The 13,247-nt window shown below is 38.1% G+C and overlaps 2 protein-coding genes across 2 annotated transcripts; both read right to left on the bottom strand.

Annotated features, from left to right (window-relative positions):
- Positions 1-1,484: 1,484 nt before the first annotated feature.
- On the bottom strand, positions 1,485-5,862 carry LOC125218899 (protein starmaker). Its single transcript, XM_048120695.1, has 11 exons — positions 5,012-5,862; positions 4,867-4,921; positions 4,648-4,747; positions 4,291-4,519; positions 4,012-4,065; positions 3,785-3,924; positions 2,961-3,534; positions 2,716-2,830; positions 2,585-2,634; positions 2,067-2,213; positions 1,485-1,982 (listed from the first exon to the last, which is right to left on the bottom strand). Exons 1-11 carry the CDS (start codon positions 5,753-5,755, stop codon positions 1,734-1,736), a joined length of 2,457 nt encoding a protein of 818 aa, XP_047976652.1. The 5' UTR covers positions 5,756-5,862; the 3' UTR covers positions 1,485-1,733.
- A 541-nt stretch (positions 5,863-6,403) lies between these two features.
- Positions 6,404-7,937, bottom strand: LOC125223763 (outer envelope pore protein 24A, chloroplastic). Its single transcript, XM_048127052.1, is given in 4 exon segments — positions 6,404-6,618; positions 7,113-7,472; positions 7,725-7,799; positions 7,801-7,937. Coding segments are annotated over 4 exon segments (642 nt in total). The 5' UTR covers positions 7,927-7,937; the 3' UTR covers positions 6,404-6,537.
- Between the last annotated feature and the right edge of the window lie 5,310 nt (positions 7,938-13,247).

The raw sequence follows: 13,247 nt of genomic DNA, 5'->3' as shown, positions 1-13,247 counted from the left end.
TGAACTTTCAAAACAAGTTCATACCAACGATAAGTCTACAGTGGTTTGGAATTTGATTAAATTAAATCCTACAGATTAACAAAAGTTAATTATTGTCATTATTGTTATTAAGTATTATTATTATTTCTAATGGTAATTAAGTAGATGTGCATTTTAGTAGGAGACCTAGACTGCTTCAAGATTATACCAGCCACTAATTATTTTGATCTTAATTAAATGGGGAGATATTTAGGTTAATTCTGAAAATATCAGCATTTACTAGTATTGATTTTCAATTAATAAAATGTAATCATGTATCCAAGAAAATGAAATGTTTTGCTAATTTGATCGATTCATCTAGAATTAGAGATGCATGGTTAAACTGGAATTAGATCGACGATTTTACTTTTTGAAACGTAATTGTCTCCTAGGAGTATTTGTCAAGTTCCGATTCCAAATTAATTGTCAATTTTAGCTAATAATATGAATGAACTATGAAAACTCAAACAAAAATCATTGAAAAAATGAAAAAAAAAATATTGACAAAAACCATAATCACCACTTGCTTTATTGATTCAGATGCGGGTCCTCTTAATCGCCAGAGTCGAACATGTGCTAAATAATGTGACATAGGAGTATGTTTCATCAAATTGCAATATGTTAACATAATGGACATTGGAGGACAAATGTACATAAATGCATGTAATTTAGTAAAGATGCATTCGTTAATATGTATCCCTAAAATATGATTTGGTATTTTCAAGCCAAATGTTTAAGATTGGAATTTCACAATCTCGATAAATTTGAGCATACAACACTTACAAGTACGAGCTTGTACAAAATTAGAATTACGTATCGAAAATATAATTATGAAATTCACAATAATAATAATAATAATTATTATTATTATTATTATTATTATTATTATTATTATTATTTTTGTGTGAAATAGAATGTGTCATAGTTCACGCGTGGGTTGAATCTTGGGACAACATGACTGCATGAGTTATTGAATTGACCATAATGAATTAATTTTGCATTCTTTTCCTTTTCGCAGTTGAGTTTTTACTCGGCGCACTAACGCATTAATGGTTTTGCACCATTAATGGTGAGATTTGACTATGGAAAATTATACTAAAGGGTTTACTTTTGTAAGTAATTTAATTAGGTAATATGTTGAACAAAAAGAAAAAGAATTAGTGGGAACATCATGAAAACTTTGACTCGGCCGCCTACCAGAAAAAAATAGGTGGTCTATAATTATTGCAAAATTTGCATGATTATTACTCCACAATCCACGTGTGTACAGTACACACGTGTGGCAAGTTAATTGTATTTTAAATTTTTTTTCCTACTTTAGTTTTCATTTCAATTTATATATACATATTTCGCAATTGATGATATGGTTTTGGGAGGCTGAATTGCGGGTCGGGTGGGACACGTGTCACACACAGATGGTTTGAGGTGGCCGAGCAGTTGGGACTTTGGAATAATTACACTTGGGCTTTGAGGTTGGGCCTAAATACAAGGACCATAAATACCCACAACTTCTTTACGAAAAAAAAAAGATAACATTCACTTTGTATAACAAATAAAATTACAAATTCAACAAATGCTTCAAACTTGTATACATGGCAAAGGCAATCTGATGATGTTCTGACTCCAAGAAACGAAGTGATCATATACTATGCTATAACTATTTTGTGATCAATGAATATAATCACGTAGAAAGAAAATCAGTATCACCACAGGAGCTAGCCTCTTCCTTGTACTCTTGTTGTCTTTTTAGGAACCTTAAATCCAAAGATACTCTTTGTGAAGTCGACTGGAGTCTCGTTGTTACAGACTTTAGGCTTTGATGAAGATCGTTTCAAAATCTCGAGCAGAGAAGTGCTTGTTGATATTGATTCTACACCACCATCTGTGGTTTGAGATCTAACTTTGGTCTGTGAGTTGCTGTATTTGGCAGTTATGTTCCTGGTTGGTCGGATTTCTTGATGTAGCTGCAGGTTAAAAACACTTGATGTTTTAGCCAAAAATAGTAGCTTAAGCATTTGTGTGTTCTCTAAACTATCATGGCATATTACCTCTGCATTCAATGAGTCCTCTGATACTGATATGGAACTCCGGCTATTGCTGTCATCCCTTCCGAAAATGAATGGTCGAACTGTTGCTGACCCTTGCTTGTGAGATGATGGCATATGATGGTTTGATGCTCGTCCAACAAAAGATGACTGCAGTTAACAATCAGAACGGATAGTTTATTTTCTCGTGCTCCACATTTCTTTTCTAGTAATGCATCATATTACAGACAAAAGATAAATGACAGAAGAAAGATGCAGGGAAACTCAAACAATTGTCTAATGGTAAGAATGACTTTGCATCTTGAACTCAAGAAGACAACAATAAGCAGAATACAATAGTACAGCAATCACTCTTTGCCCAAGACCATTTGTTATTCACCGCTTGAAGAAGATTTATGAAGCTACAGTGCGAGCAAATAGATTTCTGAAGAAGATGCAATCAAAGGATGACTATGTTTGCAGATAAGAACTGTAACTTCTATCGTTGCTTTAACATAAAAGATAACATGTGTAGTTGTTACCTTAGCAGATAGACCACTACTTCCCCCTTTAATGATCGAATCAAAGACGGCTGCAAATTATCATCAGCAATTAGTGACGAGATGCAAAAAAAATATATAGTACTAATACACTACAAGAAGATATGTCTTACAAAAAGCTTTTGGTTTCCTCTTGTTGTCAGAGGAAATATTCAGTTTCTTGATAAGACCAAATACTTCCCTGGAACTTGCATCAGCAGTTGGTGATGCTATTGTAGCTCTCTCTTCCTGCTCGAGTTAAGTATAAAGCTTAGCAACAACTCAACAACTAGAGCAAAAAACAACACATGCAATACAACATATTGTGATGAACCTAAAGATGCATCGACAAGAATACAAATAACTTGTAAAAGCTTGCCTTTCTGATGAGGCACTGTGCACGCTTCCTCTGGATGTCATCATCTTCATCACCATCAGATACATAAGCATCTTCTTTATCAGGATACAACTTTAGGATTATCTGCTTAGCCATTTTAATATTTACTCTGCCAGATTCCTTTTGCAAAGAGCCTTCTTCAGCTTCATCATCAATGTCTTCATCTTTCTCATCATCCTCATCAGTTTCAGGCTCGTCGTCCGACAACAATGTATCTCTTACTACCGGTCCACATTTCAATCTCTGTATGAGATTATCAGTTCCTGCTGCATCTTGTTGCTCAAGCCACTTCTGATGGAGCTCATTGCGCCTTTCTTTATCAGTGAGCCTTTCTTCATACTCAGTGGCTATCATAGCATTAAGTTCCTCCAAATCATCAATATCATCACCTTCATTCTCTGGGAAACGATTAAGATCATTGTCACTATCATCTTCTTCCTCAGCTTCCTCATCAATAAAATTTTTTACAGGATCGCCATTTGGAGAAGAATTATCAGCAACTACACGAGGATGAGGGTCTGAATTTTCTTTGTCGTTGTCCTCTTCGTCTGAAGAGCTGAGAAATCAAATAAAGAGGTCATTTTATTTTTTAAGACAATGTTAGGAGTAAATAGTAGTACAGCATTATAATCATTGAGCTGAACTAAAGACGATGCTAATAGAATATCACTAGGACCAGCAAAGCCAAGAAGCCAAGTGTATCGGCTTTTCTTTTTGTGGAAAAAGGTTCTATTTACAGCAACCAAATAGTTTACTAAAGCCAGAAGTAACCGAGCAAACAAAACAATGCCTCAAATTCAACTAACCTAACATCCATGGGGACAGAATCGAACTTCAAGTTCATAGCCTGTAAAGATGGAGCAAAATCTTCATCCAAAAGATTATTTGGCTTCTCATCATTCTGTACATTTGTAGTACCCAGTGGTTCTGAATCATCAAAAAGATCCTGTAGACATCTCAATATTGTAAATTGGAGAACTTTCAGCCACAAACCACCAAATTCAGCAATTTCTGTGAAAAAAATGATGATGACCTGAGTATCATCCACTGGAGCTCGGGGTGCAGGAGTAGGCTCTTCATTTGCAGGCTGCAGTTAAAATGGTAGGAAGCATTAATTAATCAGCAAATAACTGATCAAACTACTGGTCAATTCTTCAAAGTACAAAAGGATTCTCAACACATCTTTCACATGCTAAATCAATATTTCACTCACTTGCACCAAAGATAAAACAGCACAACATAAGCACCTATGAACTGTTAAGTGTAAAAGATTTCAAAAATCAAAATGAAGTCTATCATAAATCAGACTTACCACTTCATTTTGAACATTTTCATGTATTGTCGGTTTACCATCATCTTCATCCACATTAGAACCAGCCAAACTACTCTGTTCTTCAAGTGGATCATTCGCCTTCTTTTCTACTGGTATGGTTGCATTTTCTTCCGATCTGTCTTCGTTCGGTACATCAAGGTCCATCAGTTTGTCTCTAGGCCTGATGTTTCGCTCGAAACCATGATTGCTGTCATTTGAAATCATAGGCCTTCCACCAAACAAAAGTTCACATAAAATTATAAAGCCTGATCAAAACCATCACATATTCGGGAATGCAGGTACAAAAAAATACTCTTCTATTCTTATAGAATGCGGATGAAAGTGATATCTACCCACTTTTTTGAAATTTCAAGCTTTCTCTTCCGGATTTTCTCTAGAACTGATGATATAGGCTTGTGCACCGCTGGTATAGGTTTAAATGATGCATTACTGGTTTCTAGACAGAAAAACCATGACCAACAAACACTATCAGTCATGCCTGAGAGATAGTAATAACTACTAATATAGTAAATTAAAACATCAGCCACCTAAAAAATACTAAAATTAAACAAAAACCTCGTAACAATCTCTGAGATTCAGCATGAAGTTCCTTTAGATACTCTTTCCTCTCCTGCAAAACAGCAATTCAGTATCCAACAATAGGTCAACAAGCATATCACACCAAAATAAGATGATTCGAGAATGCTAAATTGTAACAAACCTTCTCCTCGGTCCTTTTGTTTTTTTTAGGCAACTCATCTCTCTCTTCCCCCCTTTTGCTTTTTTTAGGCAACGCATCTCTCTCTTTCTTAGAACCCCACGATTTGATCTTCAATTCATCACCTTCATCGCTGTTCTCTCTCCTCTTCTTTTTCTTTTTCCCTTCGTTCTCCCCTAACAGGCCCTCTTCTCCAATGATTTCCTTCTTCTTTTCCAGCTCATTCTCACTGCCTTCTCTCATCGGACTTCCACCAACCACATCATCATCAAACTCCAAAACCCTCTTAGTTTTCCTCGCCTCCACACCAATCGCTAATCCATTTCCAACACCTTGAGACGGTGACTCCTGGGATAAGTTTGCCTCCTCAGTTGAAATAGACTCGTCGGCAAGTGGTGGCTCCGAGTCATTCTCCAGTGCTTCCAGCTTGGCGAAATCGACGTGGGAAAACAAAATCGGATCCTGGACTTCCTCTCCAGCGCCTTGAGACAGTGACTCCTGAGATAAATCTGCATCTTCAGTTGAAATTGACTCGTCGGCAACTTGTGGCTCCGAATCATTCTCCAGTGCTTCCAGCTTGGCGAAATCGACGTGGTCAAACAAAATCGGATCCTCATTCGGGTCGAACAACGGATCCTCTAGGGGTTTGTCGTCGGATTTCTTCAAGCGCTTCAGCCTCCGCAATTGGAGTTGCGGAGATTGCACCTTTGGCGGTGAAAATGTCTGATAATCGTCGTCGCTGTCCATTTTCCGGCAATCTAGATTCGACGATTGGAATTTGAAGGGGAGATTTAGGGATGGAATGAATGGGGATCTGGAAAGCGTAGATAAATTGGGGAATATAGGGTTTAGGCGCCAAATGTTGGAAACTTTTGCCGGGAAGAATTCAATTTGTTTTATCCTATTGCTATTTGCCCCTTCGGTTATAGTGTAATATAAAGGCGTCCCCCTAAGGGTGGAAATAATTAGCAATCCACACTGAAGATTTTGAAAAGGAGCAAAAAGGGAATTGTTTTCATTAGTGCACATGGAGTAGTAAATTAACAATATTAGTAGATTAAATGATTTTTTATTATAATAGTACATACTTCCTCCATCTGTATATTCTTGTTTGGGATGTCCTCATCTAAGTGAGATATTTATCATTTTGACCGATAATTTACTTCTATCTTCTAATTTATCATTTTTTTATCTTTTTCACTTTATTCCTCATTTTTTACTTTACACTCTTTCTTCTAATTAGTTATTTACAATTTCATTCACTAAATATCATTGTCCAAACTCATATGTCAAAATAGAAACACCTCACCTAAGTTAGGATAGAAGAAGAACAAACTTGAGTGGAAAAAAGACACACTGTGTTAATCGTTGAGTTAATAATTGTGGGTTAATGTAGGTAGCAAAGCAAAATCAAATACTATTTCAGTGCCCACCTAGAATTGATCTTTACATGTAAACTGAAGGGTTAAAAATACATAATACTCCATCAGCGATGAGATCCTTGCTCCCCTGCAGCACAAATAAGGAGATCACATCTCAAAGTCCCAGGTAGTTTCGGCACATAATTTTGGTATTTTTCGTTCCTCTGCCAAATTGATGGATGCTATGATCTGCACGAATTATGATTCAGTGAATTAGAGCTCCCAGTGTAATTGTGTAAATGATAGTGTGTGGCTGTGTGCAGTTCGGAGTTAATAGCAAACCATGGAATTTTGCAAATCCAACTTCCTTTCCATCTAACTTAGGAAAAGAACTAAACAGAAATACAACTAATTTGACTTTACTATTAGAACTCGACCTGACATTATTAAACCAAGATCTTAACCGAACGCAGGTAGACATTCCGTGGCAGACTCCTTATAAACTCCCTCGGTGAGCAAATGCAAGCACGTTTCAACTCACCTTTAACATGGAAGGCAACATATGCATTTGATTGCATAAATAAGTGCTAAGATTATGATCAACAAAAGCAGCAATCTGTTTTCACCTCCTTTTCTAAGAAATAAGAAATTTATGCAACTTCACAAGACTTAATGCTCCATCAACTCACTAATCCTATTCAACAGAAAGATCAACACACACAAACCAAAAAATTGCTTTTTACCTTGAACGACCCGTTCTGCTTTGAATTTCGGCTCCACTCCAACCCCAAATTCTTAGCAGATGTTTGATAAGTAGCCCTGAATACATCATCCCCGTAAACCTTGTGCGTTACAGCAAAATCCCACGCATTCTTCCCCGAATCATAGCTCGGCTCGAAAGTTGTCAGCCCTTCATGAACATAAGTATACTTCAGCTTCGTATTTCCTGTTCCGAGCACATGATTTGCAGAGACATTATTGCCTTAATCAATCACCAAAGCCCCATCCAAAATGGTCCGCCCGTCGCCTTTGCTGTGAATGTAAGTCAAATTCAACGGCTTCTCTGCCACCCTAACACTATTCATGAACTGAAACCTAATATCCTACAAATTCAACCAATATAAAATACAACAAAAAATTGAGCAAATCTCCATCGGAGTCAATTCATATGAAACATTCACAGCAACGATGAGTGACAGCAAGGCAAACATATAACCAATTGACGCCCAAAATATTTGCATCGGATTGTTACTTAGTCAATTCAGTTCTGAGGCGATAGCTACGAAGTTTTAAAATTAGGGAAAAAGTATAAGTTTGCAGATCGAAATGAACGAGGTAGGGAAATTAGAGGTTACTTTTTTGGGCACATTGTAGTCTACGATGAAGAAGCCGGGTTTCTCGACGGCGATAGCTAGGTCGTTCACTGAAGCTGGGACCATTGACGACGGTGGCATCGGTGAGGGAGGCGCGGAGCTTGAAGTCGCCGGTGTTGACGGAAATGGTGGAAGCGGCTGCCGCTTTGTCGGGCTCGTATATAGCCTTGAACGACGCCTTCATCACTGGCTCAGTTAAGTGATGTTTCTATTTGGTGGAATAGGAAATAGTAGCAGTACTTCTTGTTAGGGCAGGGGAAAAATACCGAAATACCGCCCTTATCGTATCGAAAAAATACCGAAAATATCGAATTTTCGGTATACCGTGACTTTCGGTACGGTATGATACCTTACCAAAATATTCCGGTAAGGTAACGGTATGAATTTTCAAATACCGCAGTATACCGTTGCATACCGAAATTCGGTATATACCGTAAATTAAGGTATATACCGTAAACTAAGGTATATACCACAAAAATATAAACACAATTTTATATAAAATATATTTTATATATTTTTAAATTATAAAATCTATTGTCAAATATAAATATAATTATGAATAAATTTTATTTTCAAAACTATAAAATATAAATAATATTCTAAATACTCTAATTTTCTATTTGAATTGATGTTGAAAGTCAGGTATACCGCAAAAGTAAGGTATACCGAACTTCGATACGGTATACCGAAAATCAGGTACGATATCGGTATGGAAATTCGTCATACCGAAAATAAGGTATACCGAAGTTCGGTATACCGAAAACTTTGGTAAGGTAAAGGTATGACTTTTTCGCATACCGTATTTACGGTAAGGTATACGGTATGGTGGTTTTGGTAAGGTATACCATACCTACCCACCCCTACTTCTTGTAGTGTTAAAAATGGTTAATAAGAGCATCCACAATGGTGGCGAGCGGGCCGGCTAGCCGCTTCCCGGCGCTGACCGGTCCACTCGCCGAACTATTGTAGGCGGCGAGCGCAAAATTGGCGAAAAAATAGTCGAGCGCTGGCCGATTATTGGTCGCTGGCCGATGCGTTCGCCGATTGGCTCGCCGCCATTATAGGTTGGCGATCGGCCAGCGACTTTTTTTTATTTATTTAATTTCCGAAACACTATATATACGCGATTTTAACGTCATTTTACATTTGCACCGCTTGTTTTAACGAATATTCTTTTTCTCTGAATTTCTGTACAAGAGCAATAAGCTAAATGAGTAACGCGGGTGGTAGTGGTGGTAGTGGTGGGGATGCCGAGGAGGAGTTCGAATGACAAGTGTTGGAAGAGTTAGAGGCCTATACGATCCGCGAGGCAGAGCGGCTGTAAGTAGGGGTGGCAAATCGTGCGTGTCGGGTCGTTATCGTGTCGACACGATAACGACACGAACACGAACACGATAACAACAAACATGAACACGACCCGTTAATAAAACCTCAAACACGAACACGAACACGACCCGCTACCCTCAGACACGAACACGACACGGACACGACACGAACCCATTAATGACACGAACCGTTTCGGGTCAACACGACACGAACCCATTAATGACACGAAAATAAGTATTGAAAAATGAAATAATAAGAATAATAATATTAAAATATTATGTGTTAATAAGAATAATAATATTAAAATATTATGTGTTAACGGATAACACGAACACGACACGAACACGCATTGTTAGCGGATAACACGAACCCGACACGAACACGACACGAAATTTTCGTGTCCTTAATGGGTCGACCCGATAAGGACACGAACACGATAAGCTCTGACCCAAACCCATTAATTTCGTGCCGGTTCGTGTCGTGTTATCGTGTCGTGTCAAAAATTGCCAGCCCTAGCTGTAAGAAAGGGCCTTGCAGCGACGGCAGTACCGCCGGTACCTTGACCCGTTGTCCACCGCCGAGCAATGATTGATCGGGATCACGTAGCTGCACATCAACGGCTATATGACGACTACTTCACAGAGCAGCCGCGGTTTGGGGACAACCTATTCAGGCGGCGTTTTAGGATGCGCAGGGAGATGTTTATGCGGCTGGCAGACTCGGCCACTCAAGCTATTCAAAAGTGCATCGCTGCGGCAATCGGTGCGGTTGGCCTACAGAGGCGCGAGAGACATGTGGGACGAGTACCTCCACATCGGTGAGACGACTGCCTGCAGTGTCTGAAGTATTTCTGTCAGGGCGTCATTGAAATATTCGGTGAGCAGTATCTTCGAAACCCTACCCCCGAAGACTGTCAGGATCTGTTGCAGATGCACGGGGATAAGCATGGGTTCCCGGGGAAGTTAGACAACATAGATTGTATGCATTGGGAGTGGAAGAACTGTCCCTCTGCCTGGAAGGGGTTCTACACCACCGGCTACAAGGGAAAGAATCCCACGATGATCCTCGAGGCCATAGTTGATTATCGGCTGTGGATTTGGCATGCGTATTTTGGGATAGCCGGGTTGAACAACGACCTCAACTCATCGCCCCTTTTCAACGAGTAGTGTCAGGGCGTCGGTACGGCCATCGGTTTTGTCGCCAACGGCAACCGGCATGATATGGGCTATTACTTGGCAGATGGGATATACCCTAGGTGGCCCGTCTTTGTGAAGACGATCAGATGCGCAAATGAGGACAAGAAGGCCTACTTTGCGGAACGGGAGAACTCGGCACGCAAGGACGTGAAGCGCGCATTTGGGGTGCTCCAGGCTCGATGGGCGGCAATTAAGGATCCAACGCGTTTGTGGCATGTCAACTGCATTACTGATATAATGTACGCCTGTATTATCATGCACAACATGATTGTCGAAGATGAAGGTGTACAACTGACTAGTTGGGCCAATGACGATAATGAAGCCGGTCCAAGCCACGGTGTGGCCGCCGCCAACGTACAACGAGGGGTACCTCACGATGAAACCGGCCGCCTCTAGGCACATGCCGACATGCGCCAAGTGGATGCTCACATTCAACTCCAAAAGGATTTAATTGAAGAGTTGTGGGCGCGGAGGACTGCACGGCGATAGTTTTTTGTTTTATGTATTTTTTTTAATTTATGTAATTTTTTTTAGGACGCACTTTTTTTAATTTAAATGAAATTATTGCATTTTCCTGTATATGTGTCGTAAATTTAATTCCGTATTTTTTGTTTAATTCCGTAAATTTAGTTGTTTTTTATTTTTGATTGTTGTGGCTAGCCTATTGCTTGTCCAGTTGCTTGTCCTGATGATGTGGCAGGAGAATTTTAGTGCTGATGATGTGGCATGAGGAGTTTGTGGCTAGCATATGGCTGTCCTTAGAGGTGCCCAAGGTTTTCGGTTCCGGCGGTTAACCGCCGAACCGTGACTTTTTTCTTGAACCAGAACCGTCGGAATTTGAACCACGGGCCGGTTCCGATTCTAGATTTTAAGAACAGAAACCGCCACCGAACTGTCGGTTCCGGACTGTGACATCCCTAACCCGAAACATGCACCATTTTACATTATTGCATATTATTTTATCACTTGCATAATGGATATATGTTAAAAGAGTTTTATAGAGAATAATATTAATTTAATTAAGTAAAAGAAAATGCAGTTAATTGACTAAATATGGTACAATATAGTATATAGTTTTGATTCTTCAAAGTTTTTAAAAGTAAATACTATAATATATAAGGTGTATAATGCATATATAGTGCTTAAAATATTAAATACTTAATTTAAGTATGTGTATAATACGTGTATGTGCATGGTATTATTGTGCATGAAAATATATAGGTACGTGTATATGTATTTGAACATAGTGATTATTAAATTAGTACAATATTATAAATAGATAAGTACCAATGAATTTAATAGTAGATAAAATAATTCTATAAAAATAGTAAAGGAGGAAAATGTATATATAGCAATAATAAAGAAAAGGATACAGCTACACGTATACAATTTGGTGTATGTGTGTTGTATGCACGTATCACCCATGCAATAATATTATTATTTACTACTTACTAGTACCCTATTATTCAAAAGTATGCGACATATATTTTCTCACCATTGTAACTGACTTGGAGAATTTATTATATATAAAGGGAGAGTTAAGCGAAAGAAAAGGAGAGGGAGGTATCGAAAAAAAACGATATACTGATTTATTATAAATGGGTAGGAAAGGAGAAAAAAAAAGATTGAAATTTGGTTTGTATGGTTCGGGAGCTATGAATCAGAAGTAAGGAATCGATGGCTTACTTAAACCATTTATCATAATCAGGGGTATTTATCATAATCATGTGTATTTATCATAATAATGTGTATAAATCACACTTTTAATTTTATATATTTTATGTGATTGATTACTATGTGTTAAATTGGAGTGAATATTTGAATTATATGATGTGAGCCTAAAATTATTATGTGTTACTATTTGATATTGATGTTGTAAATGATGTGGATATGTGATTTGTGCAATAAATATGTATTGGAATCATTGATAAAATATATGGGTATGTAATTGGTGCAATGGATATGATTGATGCATGGTCATGAAATTATTTGAATCATGGAATTAAAGAGGATATGTGACAGTCTTGCCTTGGATCTGATATCAATGGCAATAGACCTACGGGTCAAAGAAAATATGCAAAGAGGGGCCTTCGTGGAAAGGTCAAATCAAAGAGGAGCATTCGTGGAAAGATCAAAATGCAAAAAAGGGCCTTCGTGGAAAGGTCAAATCAAAGAGGGACCTTCGTGGAAAGGTCAAATAATAAAAGGGGACTTTCGGCTCGTATACAATGGAAATCCCGGGCAGATACCAGGCTTGACCAGTCACAGAATAATAAATTGAACAGAGTGGCATATGCATATGTACATGAAATTGTTTCTAATATTTGTTGGTTATTGTTATATATATTGGTTAAAGAATATATTGATATTTGGGATGTGAAATTAAGGTGAAAATTTATATGCACTGAGTTGTGGCTCATATAAACCACTAATATTTTTCAGGAAAAAGATATAAGTGAACCTTTTGGGTTGACGTGAGTCATAGGAACTCCATATGTTATCAGGGTCGGCGGCTGACGCATTTTGGCAACCTTCTCTTCCTCATCATTTTTGCATGTTGATAAATGTATAATATATAGAGTGGTGAGAGGATCCCACGACTGTTCAGAATGTTTTGAAATATGTACCTAATAAATGTTGATTTTTGACCTGATATAATATGTGGATTTTATGTAGTTGACATGTGGATTATTTATTTTAAAATTTGAATTTATTTATAGTAAGTGCATATGTATAAGGGATGAGGTGTGGCACGGACGGTTCCGAACCGCCGGTTAACCGGCGGTTTTACGGTTCCGGTGAAACCGGCAGTTTTGGTGGTAAAACCGGCGGTTCCCAGCGGTTTTTTGACAGTTTTAAAACCTTTTTTTTTTAAATTCGAAATTTGAATTCAAATTTATCCAATTCCCCCCAATTTTTATCTATGAATACTCCCCCTCCATCCTCACTTACATTTGCCCCACTCTTGAAATTTGAAAAGTTT

The sequence above is a fragment of the Salvia hispanica genome, chromosome 4, assembly GCF_023119035.1.
Source record: "Salvia hispanica cultivar TCC Black 2014 chromosome 4, UniMelb_Shisp_WGS_1.0, whole genome shotgun sequence".
NCBI classification, from domain to species: Eukaryota; Viridiplantae; Streptophyta; class Magnoliopsida; order Lamiales; family Lamiaceae; genus Salvia; species Salvia hispanica.
Note: the sequence above shows the minus strand (reverse complement) of the source record. Positions and strands in the feature narration are given on the sequence as shown.